This window comes from Poecilia mexicana, unplaced genomic scaffold, assembly GCF_051168715.1.
Source record: "Poecilia mexicana isolate PSO_F unplaced genomic scaffold, ASM5116871v1 scaffold_6, whole genome shotgun sequence".
Taxonomy (NCBI): Eukaryota; Metazoa; Chordata; class Actinopteri; order Cyprinodontiformes; family Poeciliidae; genus Poecilia; species Poecilia mexicana.
The window spans coordinates 10,892,889-10,913,356 of record NW_028263375.1 but is presented as its reverse complement, the minus strand read 5'-3'; the positions used below and the strand labels follow the sequence as shown (position 1 = coordinate 10,913,356).

Sequence of the window (20,468 nt, the reverse complement as noted above, 5' to 3'; positions counted from 1 at the left end):
GATTAAAGTTGATAAAAAATTCCTGCATTGATTTTTGGGAGCAAAAAAGTTGAGGGAAATTTAGAGTTGCCTCAGAGAGGCCAGCAGTGTGATCCCATTGATGTTCTGCTGGAGTCTGTGCAGCTGAAACCTAAGCTCAGGAACATGTCCGACTGTGCAAACTATTCTGAGCATCGGCTGCTGACGGCGGGATGAGGGGTGGGTGTCGGGGTTCAGATGCGCCTACACAGGAACTACCGATAACAACCTATAGCCACTACGAACGCTGTCTGAAACGCAGGTCTTTTACCACGAAAACCAACAAAAATAAATAAATAAAAAACCTGTTGCTTCCTGGGACAGTTGTTGGCCTCACCCACGAACTTTCTGGGACTTTTGCTTTTAAGGCTCCAGACGTTTCCGTTTTGTCCAGTGTGTGTCTCTCCGTCATGTCTGGTTCATGTAAAGGTAGATTGCTAGGAGCTGTAGTGACCTTGGGACAGTTTGCTGAGGGCAGAACATTAATTCCTGAAGGGACACATGGTCTGGAGTGACAAGGCCATCTGCTGGAGCCGCAGCAGGAGGAAGGTGGAGTGGGGTGGCTGGTCGAAGGGGGTGCTAAGAATTCCTTTTGCTGGGGTGTGGAGGGAGCAGATATTCTGGGAAACCTTTGCCAGTGCTCAGCTGGGATACTTGTATCTTTCATGGTTTTTCCAAGGGAATTTATAAAGGAGGACTTTCTGCGCTCCTGAGGCGAAACAGGATCAGTTTTCCAGCTCTTAGCAGGGCATTTTTGTGATAATGTTCGTGGTGTGCCACCGCTGTCCCTCGCTGGATCCGGTTTCGTCTCCGTCTCAGCTCGGCCGGAGCTGATAGAGCGGGATCTGGTACCGACCGTTCTGAGGGGGATCATCTTCAAGGAGTCTTCTTTGGAGTTGTGCAGGAAGGATCTGCTTTCTTCCTGCCTTGCTGAAACTGCATGGCCTAAGCGAATGAATATTTTCACGTTGCGCATTGCACCAGAAATGGGCCAGGACCAAACCAAGCAGCAGATAGAGAAGGGCCTGAAGTTGTATCAGTCCAATCAGACGGATAAAGCCCTGCATGTCTGGACAAAAGTTCTGGAAAAGACTTCAGACCCTGGAGGGAAGTTTCGAGTTCTCGGGTGCCTGATCACAGCCCACTCAGAAATGGGAAAGTACAAAGATATGCTTAAGGTATGCAACCTGACACTTTGAATTCAACGTGTGCTGATGAATATTCTCTGGTTTTTCTTTGAAGGTAAAATGACAATAAAGTAACTTTAGTTCATGCTTTTCTGAAGGCATTTTTCTCTGACCAGCCAAATGAGCGTTTGCATAAGTCCTGCTCTATTTGAACCGTGTAACTTAGTGGCTGTAAATCCGAAGAGTGAATGTTACAGAGTGTCTCATCACATCATATGTCAACATGTCAGCTCACTTCTGCTGTTGTAGCATTTAAATATTTCCATTAAGGAGTTTGAAGGTAACCACCTACCATTAACAGCCATCCTGAGAAACATGGATTCATTTGTGGGCTTCCCAGCGATGCAGAGTAAATAAGTGTCCTGCAACCTTAGAGTCAGTGTAGGGTGTCTTGTTGATATAATCATCTGCACTCAGAAAGGACCCAGTCTTAATGATGCAGTTTTAATGAGGGCTGCAAAAAGAAGAGGTCTAATGACCAAAACGATGCCGTGCTGTTAAAATCTGCCATGTCACACACATTTTCAGCTATGTGTTGTTCTCACTTTCTCAGATTATCCAAATATTATGAAATACAGTTTTCGAATTATAATTTAATTCCTATAAGCTATTAAAATCAGACTAGGCCTGCGCAAAAAATGAATCTCCCTTCTTACTGTGATTGTTCATATTTCTCGAAAGCTGTTTTCAGTGACATGGCCACACCCAGGGCTAATTACCGTCAGATCTGGAGAATCAGAAAATCCTTTAAATCAAACCCGTCTGACAAGACAGAGTAGATTAAAATAAAAGCTTAAAAGCAGAAACTCATGGAATGATCTAAAGGACTTAAGATGAAAACAAGGTTGTAAAGATCTAAAAGTGTGTTTAAAATGTTACAACATCATCTCTAAGGTTTCGGGACTCCAGAGTGTGAGACATTTTCTGCAAAAGGAGAAATCGTGGAGCAGTGATGAATATGTTCAGAAGTATCTGGCCAGTCAAATTTATTCCAAAAATCCAGAATGACATCTACAGTACTGCAGGGATCAGTTGACTCACTAAGCATTCAAGATTCAACAACAACAACAACAAAAAAGAAACTCAGCATATCTGGCATCCATGCGACAGTTTCAAGGCAAAAAACTACTAACACAAAGATGTTTCTCAAAAAGATTTTAGGGAAAATATTCTATGGACTGCAGAAACAAAAGGGGAACATTTAAGAGACGTGTGTCCCATTACATCTGATATATATATAAAGAAAATAAGCATAATTGTCAAACATGGTGGTATTAGTGTGATTGTTTTGGGTTGCATTGCTTGTTAAAGACAATAAATTCTAGTCTTTTCAAGGAATCCTTAAAGGAGAATATCTGGCTTTCAGGTTATTACCTTAAACTCAAGTGTGCTTGTGTTACACAGCAGGACAATGATCTGAAGCACAGCAACAACTTATTCTCTCGTTGGTCAAAATAAATAAATAAATAAATAAATAAATAAATAAAAGGAAGGTTTTGGAGTGGCCTACTGAGTAGCTTGAACAGAAATTTGATTGAGATGTTGTGTCATAACTTTAAATTGGCTGTTTGTACTCATAAATGCTTCAATGTGACTGAATTAAAGGGGCAGTACTTTGTAAAATCGATTTTTTTTAGAACTTTACATCAGGTTATAATGTTATTCCTTCAGCAGAAACATGACTGGGGTATTGCTTTGATTTTTTCATGCATGTTTCAGAAATCCTTTAATCTCCCGTGGCAACCGTTCAGCTGTTGTGGGTGACCAGGCGCCACCTTCGAGGCACAGCTGAGCTGCAGTTTCCAAGCTCCCACATTACAGCACAGTTCTTAAAGCTTTGCATTTCAAATGAGGTTTTTGTTTTTGTTTTTTTTTCTCCATATTATCTGTTTCTCTTTACCAACACGTTCCTCTGCAGTACGCCCTCGAACAGATCGACACAGCCCGGGAAATGGAGGACCCAGACTACCTAACTGAAGGCTACCTGAACTTGGCGCGTAGCAACGAGAAGCTGTGCGACTTCCAGAAGACGGTGTCTTACTGCCAGACCTGCCTAAACATGCAAGGCACCACAGTGAGCCTGCAGCTCAATGGCCAAGTGTGTCTGAGCATGGGCAACGCCTACCTGGGCCTCAGCGTCTTCCAGAAGGCCCTGGAGAGCTACGAGAAGGCCCTGCGCTACGCACACAACAACGATGACAAGATGCTGGAGTGCAGAGTCTGCTGCAGTCTGGGAAACATCTACGTGCAGCTAAAGGTGTTCTGAATTCTGCTGCTCATGAGAATAATATGCTGAAGCTCTGAAGGCTGTTTCAGTTCAACCTGCTTGTTAATCAGCTTTATTTATTCCAGATGTAATTTAAGACCAATAGCCTCAAAACAATTTTCATTATGATTTTCCTAGTCCCTTTCGACGCCATTGAAAGTGCCAGAGTGTCCAGAGTCTTTTTTTATAAAGTTAAAGTTAAGTCTGTTTTTATAAAGTTAAAATAATACCGTTCCACCCTCCCCAACGGATTGTTGTGCACTGATGAACAGCTGACTACAAGAAAAACCAAACACTTTTCCTTTGCTTTCAAAAAATACAAATTAGTTTGAAGCCCAACTGTAGGATCTTTGTTAAATGTTTTCTATTCTCTCTGCACATTTCTTGTCTGACACCTCTGAATAAAGACCAACTGCTATAAAATAATGATCAGGAAATTTAGAAAAGTGATAGGAGGAACTTTACTTTCCACGCTGTGAACTGATGAATTTGCTTGTTTTGTAAAAGGGGAACAGTTCCCTTTTTTGCGCAAGCTGACTCTCTGTGCGCAGAAACAGGTTGGGGAGGGAGAGTGGTAGTGCATTGTTACTCTTTTGCTCAAATACATCTGGAAGAAGCTTGGGTCCCTCTGGCATGAGTTGTGTTGTTAAAAGAATGCAGACAAAGCCAAGTAGGACTTCTCATACTAGTGCGCGAGTGGTGCACTACGCTATTTATTTGAAATTGAAGAACTGCAATTCTGCATATCTGATGACAGGACTACGAGAAAGCCCTGTTCTTCCCCTGCAAGGCAGCTGAGCTCGTCAATGACTACGGCAAAAGCTGGAGCCTCAAGTATCGCGCCATGAGCCAGTTCCACATGTCTGTGGCCTACAGGAAGCTGGAGCGTCTGCCCGACGCCATGGGGTGCTGCGAGGTATTGTTTTAAAGGAAACCACACCGTATAAATCTCCTCGCAGACGTTAAGAATCTCCCAATTTAGGTTTGCTCACCAGGATTCTGTCATATATGTTGTGCTTACTGCTGACAGGTGCGAGCTCCAGTTGCTCTGCTGTCCCCAGGCCTCTACAAAAATGTTCTCACAGAGGCGCTGGTTTAATGTGTTAACGAAAAGGGTGGCTTAAGTCCCCGCCCTGTTCTAATTACGTACAGAGGGTGAAAAATAACTTGATGTCATTGCTTTGGAGTGTAAAAGTATAGCAACAAGAGACATTTCAGATTTATCACATTTGAATCAACAGATTACACAACCTGGGATACTTTAGATACTGGAGCACCCACATCCTAACCCTCTGAACATTTACTGACATGAAAAACTGAAAATAGAAATAACTGAAGAAATTTCTTCAGCTATTCAAGAGGTGTATGTTAGTAGCCTAAGCTGGAGACGGAGAGCCTTTCTGAGCATAATTTGTGCTGTGCTTTGACAGGAATCCATGAAGATTGCTCTGCAGCATGGCGACCGGCCCCTGCAAGCTCTGTGCTTACTGAACTTTGCAGACATCCACCGCTGCAGGCATGATGTTAATGTAAGACGACATTAATGCTTCTGTGTTAGTGTGAACTTGTTGATGTGGTTCATCTGCATTTTTTTATCGTTTTATTTGTTTTTATCCTGACTCTTATTCTAGCACATTTATTTATTTGAGAAATGTGTATAAAAGACATGCTGTTGTTCTTTTAAATCATTTAGAAAGCATTCCCTCGTTACGAGTCTGCACTGGGCATTATGACCGAGATCGGAAACCGTCTTGGACAAGCGCACGTCTATCTGGGTGTTGCAAAATGTTGGCTTCTGCAGAAAGAATATGACAAAGTTTGTGCAGTTAAATATATATATATATATATATATATTTATACTTGTACCCTGTTTGTGAAACTGGTCTATTTGTTTAATTGGTTTCTGGAACAACAACTTTTGTGATAAATTTCCCGTGTGTCTTTTTTCTTCTTCAGGCTCTTGAATCTTTGGAACGAGCGCAGGAGCTTGCAGACGGAATGGGAAACAAGGTAACTGAAGCTTATGAAAAAAAAAATAAAAAAAAATCAGCAAAATTTACATATGAGCTACAAATCCTTCATCGATCCACATGTCGATGTTTGTCTTGTACCGAAGCTGTGCAGCCTGAAGGTTCACTCCCTGCGTGAGGGCATCTACCGCAACAACAAGCAGCAGGAGGAGCTGCGAGAGCAGGTGGTGAAGTTCCTGCAGTGTGTGGAGGAGCTGGAGCTCTACTGCGGCATGTGTGGGGAGTCCATCGGGGACAGGGACCAAAAGCTGCAGGCGTTACCCTGTTCCCACATTTTCCATCTCAAGTAGGTGTTTACTCTCTCCCAATTCATTCCTACTGAGGAAATGATCATAAAAAAACAATCAAGGACCTTGATGCGTGTTTTAATGTGCTTATACCCCTCAAACGTTGTTTTTTTTTTTACAAATAAAAATCTGAAAGTGTGCTGCAAAGTATCCTTCGTGATATGTTTCTTTGCACTTCTAGAGAGCTCAGCTAATGCTGCAAATTTTAAAAAAAAGTCCTGCCAGAAGATAAACATTCTCAAGTCTTTTACAGCCTGAAAACTCCTCCAAGAGTTCCCTACATTAATCTCTCTCAGTTCTGACCAGCATTGTGATCTCTGCTATAGGAAGCATAATACCACCACCTCCATGTTTCACTGTGATGGCAGCCACACACAGCATTTTGTATGCAGGCCAGAATGCTGGATGTTAGGTCGCATTTGATCAGATCACCTGCTTCCACATGCTTGCCTTGTACATAATTTGTGTCAAAATACAAAGGTGATTTCCTCGAGCTCCTGTTAATTAAGAGCGAGATTTGTGGAGTGTAAAAAGGCGAGTAATCAATCAGGGGAATTGGTTGTCCTGGACTTTTTTTTCCCTTTATTGATATTAAAGTAAAAGAGAAGGAGTACAAATCCAAGCCTTACTTTTAAGCTTTTATTTGTTAAACATTTTTAAAACTACGTATGAGTTTCCTTACTGTTCATAATGATGTGCAGATTTGTATTGCTCTAGCAGAGACGTAAGAATAAAGTGTCTTTATTCTGTGTCCTGTCCCCAGGTGTCTGCAAACAAATGGGACGAAGGGTTGCCCAAAGTGTTTCAAATCCTCCATCAAGCCTGGATTTGTGTGACTGCCACCGTCAGTTTGCATGTTGGTTCTGCAGACGCGGCATGACGCCTTCAAGGCCCTGGACTGACGTGAAGGCAGCAGGCAGCCTTAGGATGTGCCGCATTTCAAAAAGGCACAAACGTTTGGTCCTCTGCACACGGGACGACTACTCTAACGCAAGAGAGTCCCCGAGTCTGTGGCTCACAAACCCAGAGTGGGGCCTCAGTCTCACTGAGACTTCAGTCTCAGTCCATCAGAGGAGATACTGTATAACTAACCGTGTTCAATTGTGAGATAAGCTGGAAAATCAGATGAGCTGGACATCTGTCGCAACAGGACAAGGACCGCCAACGTCACTGGCTGTTGTATGTGTAAGAACCATTTAAAAACATTGAAATGAGTCTTTGATATCTAAAATCAATGCATATGTCAAAGTTCACCACAGTCTTTCTGTAGGAATTGTTTTTCTCACAACAGCACAGTCACTCCTGAATATTTTTTTTTCATGTACATAATGTTCTCATGTCATTTTCTGGTAAACATTTGGTTGATTTAATGTATTTTTTTTTTAACTAACTAAAATCTCTTAACTTTTGAAAAACTAGTATGTCTTTACAAACAGGTTCATGCAGCTGTACTATTATGTTATTACTTTTTTTTATTATAGAAGTAAAAAAAAAAAAAACGGACCTTTGATCAGTCATGTATGCACTCAGTTTCTTGGGGGGAGATGTAGAGTTTGAGTTTAATACATTGTTAGTATTTTTATATCACTGGTTGTATTTTACTTGCAAAGGCATTGAAGGGATTGACCTTTTTTGATGGATAGAGGAAAAAGGATAATCCGTCTGGTCTTTTTACATGAGCTAAATGAAAACCCATTTGAACCCATATGAACCCATTTATTTATTTATTTATTTATTTTGCTGTTTATTAGAGTATTTCTTAATAGTCTGAGATTTACTATCAATATTCCATGTAAACGATTTACTTCTAGCTTTGTTGTTTTACCTAGGAGGGAAAATATCTTTAGCTAAATAATGTGCTTTGTTTGCAGCCAGGTTACAGATATTTTAGAGACTGAAGGTAATCTGTCAGTGCAGCTATTTACACTCAGAACTTTAGCTTTAAAATATGTGGTTCCTAAGCAGTCTGGAAAAGAGTCAAATTTGAATTCAGTATGTTCACTATCCGGACAAACAGGAGAAAATAACATGGAAAAATAGTTAAAAAAATATGTGTATTTACAGACTTTATTCCTGCTCCATTGCTTAAATCTTCCTCCATCTCTGGAAAATTACCTCTTGAATTTGTAGGAACCCTGTAATTAACTGCTGTCTTTGTTTTACAAACTGCAGTATGACGAAGAAAAAAAATCATTGGAATTTTTTTTTTGTCACCAACTACATTATAATTATCGCACAAAAGAAACATGTATGTCAGGATTTCAAGAAGCAAACTTCACCTTTGAAAGCCGATGATTCGTGTTTGCGTCTATAAAAAAAACCCAAAACAAAAAAACGATGATTCATTGTGAGTGTACCTGCTGAAGCAGTTTATTCAAGGTGATCGCTTGGATCCAGTAAATAGAGATATCATCCTGCCAGTTTCTTTAACAATATAAACTACCTCTGTTTTTGCCACCAGTCTTGGAAACAAGAGTAGCCACAACTTCTGTTTCTGTTAGGATTTTCTAGTCATAATGAGGTACAGATTCAAAGGCATAGTTGGAATACTGATCAAACTATGTTACTGTGTCTCATATGGAAGTGTTTTATTTTTGAAAATAAAGGGCAGTTACAGTGAATGTGTTTTTTTTTGTTTGTTTAAACTATTTGCACTCCTTTACAGTCAAGTCCTAAATATGTAATCACGTGGAACCTTGAACATGCTGGGATTTTTAACTTGCTCGACTAGCTGAGCAGCATTTGCCGGAATCAGTCAGTGTAGAAACTGCAGTGCGGAAACTAGATGTTTTCTTATCTAGTCACTCTGGAGGCGGACACCATCATGATATCAACCAAGAAATCTGTCTCTGTGGAAGAGATATCCTGTCCTCAGTGCTCCAACATTTATACTTACCCTGTCCTTTTACTATGCGGACACAACGTTTGCAAACTTTGCCTGCACAGGTTCTGGGAGTGGAAAAAGAGTCAAGAATGTCCCGTGTGCGGCATTGAGTCTTCCTCTGGGATGCCCGCTGTCAACCAGGATCTGAAGTTAATCGTGGAGGACTTTCAAAACAAAAAGGCTATGGATCAGGAGATTTGTGTGCTTCATAACGAGAAGCTGAAGGTTTTTTGCGACAATGATGAGGTTCCCATCTGTCTCGTCTGCCAAATATCAAAGGACCACAAAGTGCACAAGTGCTGCCCAGTGGAGGAAGCAGCTCAGCAGAAAAAGGTATAGTATGGATGAAAACAAGGAGGAATCAAACATGGTAAGATAACAGTGTGATAAGCAAGACAAGTCTGGCTACCTTCTGGCTGAGGATAGGGAGATTTTTTTCTGTGTGTGTGTAAAGTATCAGAACATAATGACCAGAATCGTACCAACATTGTATCTTAATTTGCTATGAAAATGAAATTTAGCTATTCAGTCAGGCATTTTCAAAGTGTTCTTAATGTTCTCATTTTAGACAGAAATTTCTAACATCCTTGGGTCCTTAAGAAAGAAAGTAAGAACAATGAGTAAAACAAAACACCAATGGGAGGAGATCAAAACCTATATAAAGGTAAAAGCTTTTGAGATTATTTTTTTTCTTGGATAATTTCAGCATTTCCACTGTTTTAATCTTAATGTTGAGCTCTTAGGCTACCTTTTTCCTGTAGGGATGGAAAAGTCCCTCCTTAGCAAACACTAACCAGAATAACTGGCCTGCTCCAATGTTACAGACTCAAAGTGATGAAATCGAGACGGTGATAAAGGGGGAATTTCTGCAGCTTCACCAGTTCCTCAAGGATGAAGAAGACATGAGGCTGAGAATGCTCAAACAGGAAGAGAAAATAAAAATGCAGGTCATGTGTAATAAGATTGAAGACATAGAAAAGGAGATCCAGGCTCTCAACTCCACCATCAGCAAAGTAGATATCGTCCTCAGAGCTAAGGATTTGCCATTCTTACAGGTACAATCTACTGATCATGGACTTATATCTTTGATAAAATAGTCAATATTAATTTCACGGAAATTCTAAGTCAACATGTTCTCTTTTCAGAATATGTGGATTTTTGACATTTAAATTAAAACTAGGTGAATTAGTGGATACAGGCTCACAGGAAATGACACCGACCTCTGAAAAATCCACAAAAAACAAGAAGAGGAGCATTTAAATTGATGGTAGAATTGAACCATCTTTTAATCGATGTGAACTTTGTGAACTCCACACAGCAGTTTGGTGCTAAAGAGAATATTGTAAACGTTCCAAATGGAAAATTTGGAAACTACTGATCACTCGGAGGGAACAAAGAAAATCTACAATTTTCAATGGGTCATGATTGCCATAAATCCTCTTAGTTTTAAATATGGGCTGCACCCAAATGCATAACATACATTGGTTTTTAAACGTATTCCTGCCAATTCAGGTTTTTCCACATTTTGCCACATTACAACTACAAGTTCTGGTGTATTTAAAAAAAAAAGATTTTGTAGCATGAGTGGGCTTTATTGGCAGTAATTGGCAGAGAAGGGAAGAAAACAAGTACAACGTGTTTCGGAACAGCTCAGAGAATTGCAGAAATTTGGATCAACACTAGAACTTGGTGCAGATGTGCACTTGTAAAAATTGCTTGAGAGTGAGATTTTCAGAAACAGCTTAAAATATTCTTACCGTGAAAATCGTTGGGTTCAACACAAAGTATTTATTTTTAAAATCCGGTCATTAATGGGATCAGTGCTGTTTACTTCAATGCAAAAAGAGTGCAACCATTCATTACACTTAGGTTGTTCCAGGCGTCGTCACGGAAACAATAACCCACATCCTGTTTTTGTTGCTGACAATAAACATAATTAAATTCTAGACCAAGAAAACAGAAAATCGACAATTCACAATACTTTGTTTTTAGATGGAATTTGAATTTTGCGGCTTTCAACTTGTAACAGTCATGTGGAAATGTTTGGAAGTCAGATTTAAAAGTGACACGTTTCAGTTTTCAGATTTTGTTTTTGCAAAACAATTAAGAGAACCATATAATACTTTTCCTTTCAATCTACAGTTATGCAGCGGATCTTTCACATTAAATCCCAGCAAAACTCACCACAGTTTGTGGCTCTAATTTGACATTTTTTCTACAAGTGGCTGTAAAAGCATGTGCTGTTTTAGGAATAAAATAAAATTAATATGTAATAATACACATCCAAATATGGGTTGTACAAAATACTGACATTGTGATGCTGACAGGAGGAAGTCAGAAATGCTGCTTGGGTGAACAAAAACTTTAAGCACATGGTGCAGGCCTGTAAAAAAATGATAAATTAAGTTTATGCAGATTATAAAATGGTCAAAGAGTAAAGTCATATCCAGACTGAACATACTTATCTAAGGACCTGTTTTACCTGTGCATTTGCTCATGATTGCCTTGTGTAGCATACCTATCAGCAGAGGTATAATTAGTGTCTCCATGATGACTCTGGATGTTTTTCCGATGACTGCATATAGAATGCATACAATCTTTTTGCTAAAAAAAGTGTCTTCAACGTGTTTTTTTTTACTTCATGTTTAGGAATACAAGCGAACAAAGCAAAGGTATGTACAAGCTCTCATCTGCAAAAATCAGTAATAAATATTTCTATAAACCAATGTTGGTATGATTTTCACGTTTCAGCGTCAAACGCAAGATCCAGGAACCTGAGACCATGAGAGACATTTTGATTAATTCTGCCAAGCATCTGGGAATACTTAAATTTACCGTTTGCCAGAAGATGTTGAAAAATGTCAAATATGGTAAGCACATTTACCATTAGGTTTAGAAAACCACTGATTAACCCATTAAAAAAAAGTTTTTTGTATATTCATTAAACAGTCACTATGTTGTGACAGTTTAACATAAGAAATGTAACCTGAGAAGAGATCACATCCTCCCAGTGCTGAGAAATGCGCCACTCCGATCAAAATCAACCAATCAGAGCCAGGAGGAGGGTCTTAGCACCATCAATCAACCTCATAAACACACTGCTAACTGTGCTAATGGTGGAGAAACAACAAACCATTGAAGGAACACCGTTTATCCCCTGTCATTGGTGGCCATGCTAACTAGCTTTAGCATTCAGAATGGGCTCTGCTGACAGGGAGAAGTTGTGCGGTAGCAGAGAGCAAGGGAGGAGCTGATTGACAGCACCAAGACCCTCCTCCTGGCTCTGATTGGCTGCTTCTACTTAGCGCTGGGAAAAGGCAGAGGAGCTCAATTTTTTCACAGATTATCCGTCTCATACTATTGTCACGTCATAACTGTTCCAACAAATATGTGAAATATTTTTTTTAAATAAAAGGTTACACACTCCGGCTTCAACTGAACTTCCTGTTTTGCAGCTTCAGTCGTTCTGGACTCGAACACGGCCCATTCCAATCTGAAGCTGACCCAGGAGCTGACCAGTGTGCAGTACAGCAACAAGCTGCTTCTGCCCGACAACCCGGAGCGCTGCACCAGCCGCATGTGCGTGCTGGGCGCCACCGGGTTCACGTCCGGGAAGCACAGCTGGACCGTAGAGGTGGGCCACAGCAAAGACTGGTTCGTAGGGGTGGCGCGTGAGTCCATCAAAAGGAAAAGCACCACCTTCCTGAGCCCCGAAGAGGGTTACTGGGTGATGGGCCAGTGCAGCAAAGATTCCCTCTGGGCTCAGACCTCGCCTCGCACCAGGGTGTCGGTGAAGCAGATGCCGGAGAGGCTTACCGTGCAGCTGGACTACGACAAAGGAAGGGTAGTTTTCACCAATGCTGCCGACTCAGCTGTGATATACGCGTTCAAAGACAAATTCACAGAGAAACTCTTCCCATACTTCTCTGTTGGGTTGTGTGAGGACTGGAAAAACTCGAGCCCACTCACAGTCTGCGCGCAGACAATGAAAGTGGTTCCAGAGAAGACCTAGGAAGTGAAGTGGGATTGCATGACGTTGGGTCTTTAAGTGACAAAAACAAAAGAGCAGAAGTAAATGTAATTCTTTTGACATAAAATTAAAACTAAGCAACATTCTGTATCAAATGAGGGACATTGGAGTATTTTGAGTTGAATATTTGAGCTGTTTTATTTAGAACAAAGTTTTCACATTCAATAAACTATAGAGGTTATTTTACGACATTAAGTGTCCTTCTCCTTGTTCTTTGATTTTCTTTGTGATGCCATATCTTTCAGCTTAGAGTCCAGTTTTCTTTGTAGGTACACTTTCTTATTAGGGTCCAACGATTTGTCTTTCTTCCCACTCCCGGCATAAAGAACCCCCTCTTTGCTTATTCTCATCCGAGCGTGAGACTTTGCCTTATCTCCACAGCCATGAACCTAAAACAACAAAACAAAACGGCACTTAGAAAACAAAACGGCACTTAGAAAACAAAACGGCACTTAGAAAACAGCAATACACTGGAATATCGCTGAAAAAAACAAAGTTTCAGGAATTTAACTAAAATGTGAAATTCTTTGGTTGTTCTGCTTCAAAACATTCAATGATATTATTTTTAAAAATGGGACAATATGTGTTAATGAACATTTACATGGTGGCTTATTTCCTTCTCTAGTTCCGTTGGCAGGTTGATGTTAAAGCACAACACTAAATACAGAAATAAAAAAATCACAAAATAACACGACGGAGTGAGAAATGCATAAAACAATCGTAAAAATCTATACATCTTTACATATACTCAATGTTGACATTTTTGGGTCTCCGAGAGCCCGTTTTTAAGATATTTTTTAAATGAGGTGAGAAGAGAAAGGTCCCTTATGTTACTTTGGATTGTATTCCAAGTACGAGAACCACAATAGGAAAAAGTAGCTTGACCCAAAGCAGTTTTCCAAAGTGGTAAGTCTTTTCATGCCGACTGCAGCTGGACGTCTTCCTCCCTCTTCTGCAATTTTGGTTTCTCCTAAACCTGTATTTGTTGCACCTACTTAAACAACTTGCTTCCTTCCACTCAATTTTCTGTTATAATGCTTAGATGCAGCCAGCTTCTTCAGCAATGAAAATAAATGACTGAAGTAAATTAATTTCTCTACAGTATTTTATTGTTCAGAGCTGTAGTACAAGTTCTGAGCCAGAGCGCTTCTTACCTCCGGTATGTGATGACTGAGACAGAACTGCCGGTTGCAGTAGATGCAAAGCTGGCCGAGTGTCAACACAGACGCTTTGCATTTCACAAAACTGCAAACACTGTCCGCCTTCACGACAGCGCTGATGAGGGCATCAAAGTCATCATCTGGAACGGCGGCAGCAGCGATGTCACAGGCCCCTGCCTTCGTTTTCTTCTTTCCTGAGGGGAAATAACCCAGTTATCCTGTGAGCAGATGTGGAGTTGAAACACTTCCAGATGGTTTGAGACAAACCTTTAGACTTCTTTGTTCCCTGAGCTGCAGGGTTGCAGTTCTGTTGCTTCTTTTGCTGGACATTTTCCTCCCTCTTCTGCTGCTCCCTTCGCATTCTCTCCAGATGCAAAGTCTTCAGATCTACTGAAGGTTGGGATGGTGGCGGCTCACTCTGCAGAGCAGGAGCAGGTTCCTCCTCTGGGGTTTCCTCCTCTGGGGTTTCCTCCTCTGGGGTTTCCTCCTCTGGGGTTTCCTCCTCTTGGGTTTCCTCCTGCGTCGGCTCCTCGACAGGCTCCGATGCCACGGGCCGGGAGACGGTGATGCACCTGCCGCCGCCTTCTCCTCTGCTCTCATGAACGAGGCCCAGCTCCTCAGCGATCTGGTGGACCAGCAGGCGATCGTGGGAGTTGAAGGATGATGGGAACTGTAAATTCTTCATATTTACATCCTTCATGAAATTCTCCACTTGCAGTTTGATCTCAGCGTATCGGCTCTTGTTGTCTTTTTGGTCTTTCTGGGCTGATGTGTGGGACTTTGTGTGATTCTGTGAACCAGCTGTGTTGTCCTTAGAGCTGCTGGTCGTTTTCTGGCCTTCCTTTGCTTTACCTGGAGCCTGATCTCTGTTCTTCTGCTTGTTAGACGTGGAGGAAGTGTTGGTCTTTGTGTCTTTATGATCACGGGTGTAGTTCTGTGGCACGATGTCTTGCAGGTACTCAAACGCAGTTCTGACCTCACCGACCTCGGTCATGTGATCGACCAGAGATTTGAGGAAAGCGTGATTCCTAACTGTCTGCGTGTCGCACACTACGGCGATGTGACGTCTTGCGCGTGTGACGGCGACATTTATCCGTCTGTCCTCTGCAAGAAAACCCACCTCACCTAAAGAGGGGAAAAAAAAAACTATTCAAAACAGTTCATGGTTATGATTTAGCAAAATCATAAGAAATTTATATTAGGAAACAACCTTTTCTGTTGGAGCGAACTAACGACAGCACAACAGCTTCCTTTTCTCTGCCCTGAAATCCGTCCACAGACTTTATTTCCATCTCTGGGTGACGTGCAGAAAGCTTCTGACGCAGAAGATCCACCTTTAGAGAAATGATTAAAAACATTTAATCCCTTAATAAAAGGTTTGATCCTGGACTTTAGTTAAACATTGTTAATAGTATACATTATGATGCATCATATAATATATTCACTTTATTATATTAGAAATCAAGTAATATGAAAGGAAAAGCACAACTGTTTCTAGAACAATACTAATATTTAAGTTAAAGTTAATTCATACAAGGAGTTTAATGTTAATTGCCCACTTTCTTATTTATTATTAATTTAAACATACTATAGACCAAAATGTTAAAAACTCAGATTCAGGGGAAAACTCCCAAAGGCAGACCTGTGGAGATTTATGAAGAGGAACAAATTTGGCCACTCAGCCATTAAAGTTGGGGCTGAATTTCATGTTTTAGGAAAATGGTGTTGCAGGATAGTCTAAATATATTGCCGAGTAATCAGGAATTAACAAAACAAAATTAAATTTATTTTTTACATGGTAATAATATTTAGTTTCTAAATATTCCACAGATATCCAGGTACTGATCTCATATCCATCCAAGCCAGCCAATTTAAACTTGTGGATAAAATTGTTGGTACCCCACAGTGTTAATGACCAAAAATAACAAAATAATAAATAAAAACTTACTGAAAATTAACAAATGAAAATCAGACATTGGTTTTGAAGTGTGGTACCCCAGAATAATAATAATAATAATAAAGAAACTAATGAAACAGGTTTGGACAAAAATGATTTTTGATATACCATGTGCTAGAAATGTATGATTTTCTTTGCTTTAATTAATGTTAGTAAAGTTTTATTTATCATTTACTAATTAGTAATTTTGTCAGTTTCATCCTATTTCATCGACCATTTTCATCATGGCTCTTTGGTCATTAACAGCTACCAACTTTTTTATCCACCTGTGTGTTTGCTTTTATCTTAAAATAGTTTGTTCTGCGCTGATCAATTAATTTTGAAATGGCAATAATGTTCCTTATTTGACTCATCAACAAACAAAAGGAAATTTGTTTCAGGTTTGTGAAGTCTATCGATGACTTATCATGTCTTCTGCACAGTAAAAAAATGTTTGCTTTGTTTGCCAGGTTCAGTTTCATTTTGTGAAGCTAAAAATCAGTGTTGCCTGCAGCTCTTCTCAAACCAGAGACTTACTTGTAGATTATACGGAGCGATAACAGCAATGTCTTTAGCCTTTACTCCGGCTTCCGTCAGGCTCTTTATATGCAGTGAAACAATGTCGACCTCACCTGAAGACACAGTCAGTAAAAGTTAAACTTTACACTAGAAAAATCAATAAACCCATTGAGATTTTCTACAGTCTTCCAGGAAAGACATTTACCTTGGTTGCCTTTGGACTGCTCGTCTGCGATCTCCATTTCGCTCAGACCGCACCCTGCGGTGTCGATCAGAAGAAGTGGCGTGCTGGTCTCTTCGACGCAGGCAACGCCCGGCAGATCTCTGCAGCAGAAAAGATTTTACGATTAGTTTCAGGAGTCAGCCTTCGCTGCCTTGGGAGTATGAGACATTCTCCAGGAGTGTGTGGAAACTTACTTCAATAAATGTTTCTCCACGGAGCTGTGAGCGGTTAATCGTCCATGGTACATCTCTTTGGAGGCCCATTCCATGATAGCACTGTTCATGCGGTACTGAACTGTTAACATACGGACCACCGAGTCCCCATACGTCTGAATAAGTCTCTCCATGAGACTCAGGGACAGGCCTTTAGCTGCAGCTCTGTGCAGAAAGGACACGGACAGAACAGGATGGTTTGATGAGCTTGGTAAATGCTTTAAGTTTGTTTTCACAACACATTCATGTACAATTTAACCTTGATTTTTGTTTAATATGACCCAAATAAAATCAGTACTTATTTTACAATGTATGCCTTGATGGTAGTTAATTCCTCAAGGCAGATTCAACAAATCAATGATTTTGGTCCATTTTAACATGGGAACTTTATGCAGTTGCTGCAGATTTCTCTGTGAATCTCCCATTCAATCCCACACTAAAGTTGGTTTAGTGTGGGATTGGCTTTGTGAGAGCCAGCGTTTAGGCACCCCCTGAATGGTTGCTATGGGAGATTCCTCAAACATGCATGAAAGAATCAAAGCAACACTTCAGATATGTTTTTGATGAGGTAATAACATTATAACATGATGTAAAGCTCAAAAAAGAAGTCAATTTTACATCATAATCCTCTTCCCCCCTTTAAACTGATTGTGTTAAAAATGTATACATAAAAAAAAAGAGGACAGTGAGTGTGTTTTAAAGAGAACAGATCAGCTTTGCTCATTGAAAAGTCACACATAAATTCCTGACAGTTAACAAAAACAAAAACACATCTTGTTTTGTTACGTTTGTGACTTGATGGTTGGTGGTAACTGCTTGTAGTCTCCAGCTAGGATGCATTTGCGTGCTCTGAGTAAAGCGATCCAGCAGCTGCTCTCCAGGGCCTGCGCACACTCATCGATCACCACCCAATCAAAATGCTCTGCCGGCAGGAACTTCAGAGGACCGTCGTCACATGCACCTGTGAACACAAACCTCCTCCATTATTTTCATTGCTGCAGCTGAAGGATGATGACCGCTTAACTCTACTGACCGGTGTTTGTGGACAACACGACATCAGCACTCTTCAGGATCTCAGCGATGGCTGCCGTCTCCCTGTTTCTCAGCTCTTTCCTCAGCTCTCCTATTTCACGTTTAAAGTTTCCTCGCTCTCCTTTCTCGCTTTTCTTCTTCATCCCCACCTGAAAAGAAAAGAAAAAAAAAGTTTCTTTAGTTTCTAGGAGACTAACAAATTTCCATCCTAGCAGGAATACAATTTCCAGTGCTGACCAATGCTTTGTCGATGTCCTTCCGGATGTCGGCGATGATGTTTGCGTTGTCGCTCTGAGCAAGGATGGCGTCCAGTGAGTGTTTCTGGATGGATTCCAGCAGTCTGGCGGGGTGGCCCAGTCTCAAGACTTTGGCTTTACAGCGAGCAAGCCTCTCCACTAAATTATCAACGGCAACATTTGAGGGGGCACAACACAGGACCTGGACATGAACAGGACCATACTTATACCAGGGATCCAGTATCTGATTATTTAAGAAGCACATTTATTTTTTTTTTTTACTGTGCTAAATTATTGAAACTCTTTGCACCTTCTGGCCTTGTTTCACAGCTTGTAGGATGATCTCCACCACTGTGGTGGTTTTTCCTGTGCCTGGAGGTCCATGAACCACAGCCAGCTCTCTCTGCGAAAGAGCGAAGGATACAGCTTCTCTCTGGGAATCGTCCAATTCGGAATTAAAGAACTCAAACTCATCTGATAAAACAAAAGAGCAAGATACACATATTTAATCTGGATACTGTGATCTTTAAACTTGTGTTATGACCAGCTTCACTCACTTGACTGTGAGTGAGAAGAAGGCTGCGCATCTCCAAAGAGAACATGTATCAGACTGGAAGCTGGTCCGGTTCTGTAGCCATTTAATGCATTTAAGGCCCTGCAGAGATGAACACATTATAAACATAAGATGGGTTGAAGCTGAGTTTAAACTGCATTTCACCCTCTGGATGTTACCGTTTCATCCGTTTGTAGGTAACATCATTGGCCAGCTTCAAGAGATTATAAAGACCATCTGAATCAAAGCTGGCTCCATCCTTCAGGTCGTCAAAGGCCACACTGATAGAAGCTTGGCTGATCCTTGTTACTATCCCTGTGCAGATCTGTGAGGCTGCACTGCACCCAGAAGGGTCATATATGCCAACAATATCGCCTGTAAAACAAAAGAAAACAAAAAAAAAAGACGTGAATCCCGGTCTGAGAAAAAATTAAAACCAAAGCAACAGTAATACTTTTAAGGCTCCTTTGTCACCTGGCCCAAAGCTGTTGCTCGGAAGGGAGGAGAAACCGAGATGCTTCCTTGGCTCTAAAACGATGACGGTGCGACCGTACAGGCCGGTGGACTGACTCCCTATCTGAAGCTTCAGCAGGCAAACTCCTTTATTCTGAAGATCCTTCAAGGAAATGTTCTCCTGCCATATCCTGAGGATTGAATATGTCCTTTTACAAACACAACTATGATATGACAAAAATGTTTGGTATTTTTTTAATCATATTTTGAAGACAGATTTAGGACAAACTGAAGCTTGTCATGAACAAGATAAATCTATCACTTTTCATCATAGATGAACTGATTAAATATTGATTAAAAGAGGATTATTAATCTATGAGAGTATGCAACCTGGAGCTTCACAAGCACAATTAGTACTTTGGAAAACATGGACTAAAACAAACAGTGAAAAAAAATTGTAGTAACATAAAAAATAAGAAACTTTACTTTACAGGAGTTAGTCAAAATGATCAGTTTATCATATTGAAATCTTATGTGTAATCATGACAATTATTTAACTAGTTAAATTTAGAAAATGTGACAGAATTCTACATCGAAAAAGCAAAAATCCACTTACATTTTGTTTTGGAATTTCAGTCATGTTTCACTTAAATTGAATCTATTAAAAAAATCCCATGTCTGTATCACAGACATGGGCTATGATTCTTTCTCAGGAAATAATTTATAGTGTACACATCTAAAATGATCAGTTTATAAGAAGAGCCCTTTTCAAATCAATCGATTTATATTTTATTTATAAAAAAAACAACAACAAAATAAATAGCAGATTCTGTAAAACCTCTGGTTATTTTTACTTTGACTTTTGGGAAGAAACATCTCAAAAGTTTCAGTATTTGAAAGTTCGCATTTTTGAAGGTTAATGTGGGATTGTACATGGCTCTTTTTGTTAATAATAAATAATAACTTGTAAACATTTCATACTTGGTTTCCTCTATTTCAGCCTCCCGCTCCTCCTGTAGAAGCTCCAGAGTCTTGGACACAAATTTCTCCAATGCCATTGCTCAGTACACCTATAGTACATAAAAAAAAACAAAAAAACGAAAGCATAATTTATGCTGCTTTATTTAATCTATCAAAAAATATATTTGAGATTTGAAATGCTGGCCCTCATATTTTAGACTTTAACCTGTGTAATGAAGCTCATTGACGTAAACAGAAAAAATTATGTTGACACGGCAACATTTGGGACGAAATTTTAAGAAAGTAACTCAGAGTTCGGTTTGGAGTCAAGAATGTAAATACGCACTGTAGTTGTTCAAATACCCGTCAAAAGTCTTCTCTTACATTGCATCATGAATACCCCTGCGTCTGTTTACAGCAGCCTGCTTTGACTTGTGTCATCCGGTTTTTAAGTCCACCACACTGCCACCTACCGGCTGGGA

The 20,468-nt window shown here is 40.2% G+C and overlaps 3 protein-coding genes across 7 annotated transcripts; 2 read left to right on the top strand and 1 right to left on the bottom strand.

Moving 5' to 3' along the window:
• The first annotated feature begins 5 nt into the window (after positions 1-5).
• On the top strand, positions 6-8,409 carry rapsn (receptor-associated protein of the synapse, 43kD). The gene is made up of 8 exons (XM_014993810.2): positions 6-1,196; positions 3,124-3,462; positions 4,229-4,387; positions 4,902-5,000; positions 5,165-5,287; positions 5,428-5,481; positions 5,588-5,787; positions 6,552-8,409. Exons 1-8 carry the CDS (start codon positions 972-974, stop codon positions 6,622-6,624), a joined length of 1,272 nt encoding a protein of 423 aa, XP_014849296.2. The 5' UTR covers positions 6-971; the 3' UTR covers positions 6,625-8,409.
• Positions 8,410-8,554: 145 nt separating this feature from the next.
• On the top strand, positions 8,555-12,893 carry LOC106921849 (nuclear factor 7, brain-like). 2 transcript variants are annotated; one of them, XM_014993819.2, is made up of 6 exons: positions 8,555-9,005; positions 9,241-9,336; positions 9,497-9,727; positions 11,322-11,344; positions 11,424-11,542; positions 12,128-12,893. In XM_014993819.2, the coding sequence occupies exons 1-6, from the start codon at positions 8,574-8,576 to the stop codon at positions 12,682-12,684; spliced, it is 1,458 nt and encodes a 485-aa protein (XP_014849305.2). In that variant the 5' UTR covers positions 8,555-8,573; the 3' UTR covers positions 12,685-12,893. The 2 variants fall into 2 exon arrangements, with proteins under 2 accessions (XP_014849305.2, XP_087862370.1); XM_088006244.1 differs by having other exon boundaries at positions 8,777-9,042.
• ighmbp2 (immunoglobulin mu DNA binding protein 2) lies at positions 12,815-20,444 on the bottom strand. Of its 4 annotated transcripts, none has more exons than XM_014993813.2 (16): positions 20,371-20,444; positions 20,008-20,096; positions 19,048-19,217; positions 18,753-18,948; positions 18,578-18,675; positions 18,331-18,494; positions 18,022-18,222; positions 17,786-17,933; positions 17,539-17,713; positions 16,735-16,917; positions 16,523-16,641; positions 16,336-16,430; positions 15,073-15,196; positions 14,130-14,987; positions 13,857-14,056; positions 12,815-13,091 (listed from the first exon to the last, which is right to left on the bottom strand). In XM_014993813.2, exons 2-16 carry the CDS (start codon positions 20,082-20,084, stop codon positions 12,894-12,896), a joined length of 3,006 nt encoding a protein of 1,001 aa, XP_014849299.2. In that variant the 5' UTR covers positions 20,085-20,096; positions 20,371-20,444; the 3' UTR covers positions 12,815-12,893. The 4 variants fall into 4 exon arrangements, with proteins under 4 accessions (XP_014849299.2, XP_014849298.2, XP_087862368.1 ...); XM_014993812.2 differs by having other exon boundaries at positions 20,333-20,417; XM_088006242.1 differs by having other exon boundaries at positions 20,350-20,399.
• Between the last annotated feature and the right edge of the window lie 24 nt (positions 20,445-20,468).

Bases quoted from the DNA above. Each gene is read 5' to 3' on its own strand.
- ighmbp2 (XM_014993813.2), bottom strand. From the start codon at position 20,084: ATGGCATTGGAGAAATTTGTGTCCAAGACTCTGGAGCTTCTACAGGAG. The intron at 16,642-16,734 runs GTAAGTTTCCAC...TTTCTGCTGCAG, and splicing joins GTGGAGAAACATTTATTGAA to AGATCTGCCGGGCGTTGCCT. The intron at 13,092-13,856 runs GTAAGAAGCGCT...TTGTTGTTTTAG, and splicing joins TCAGTCATCACATACCGGAG to GTTCATGGCTGTGGAGATAA.
- LOC106921849 (XM_014993819.2), top strand. From the start codon at position 8,574: ATGTTTTCTTATCTAGTCACTCTGGAGGCGGACACCATCATGATATCA. The intron at 9,337-9,496 runs GTAAAAGCTTTT...CCAATGTTACAG, and splicing joins AGATCAAAACCTATATAAAG to ACTCAAAGTGATGAAATCGA. The intron at 9,728-11,321 runs GTACAATCTACT...CTTCATGTTTAG, and splicing joins AGGATTTGCCATTCTTACAG to GAATACAAGCGAACAAAGCA.
- rapsn (XM_014993810.2), top strand. From the start codon at position 972: ATGAATATTTTCACGTTGCGCATTGCACCAGAAATGGGCCAGGACCAA. The intron at 1,197-3,123 runs GTATGCAACCTG...GTTCCTCTGCAG, and splicing joins AGTACAAAGATATGCTTAAG to TACGCCCTCGAACAGATCGA. The intron at 5,788-6,551 runs GTAGGTGTTTAC...TCCTGTCCCCAG, and splicing joins TCCCACATTTTCCATCTCAA to GTGTCTGCAAACAAATGGGA.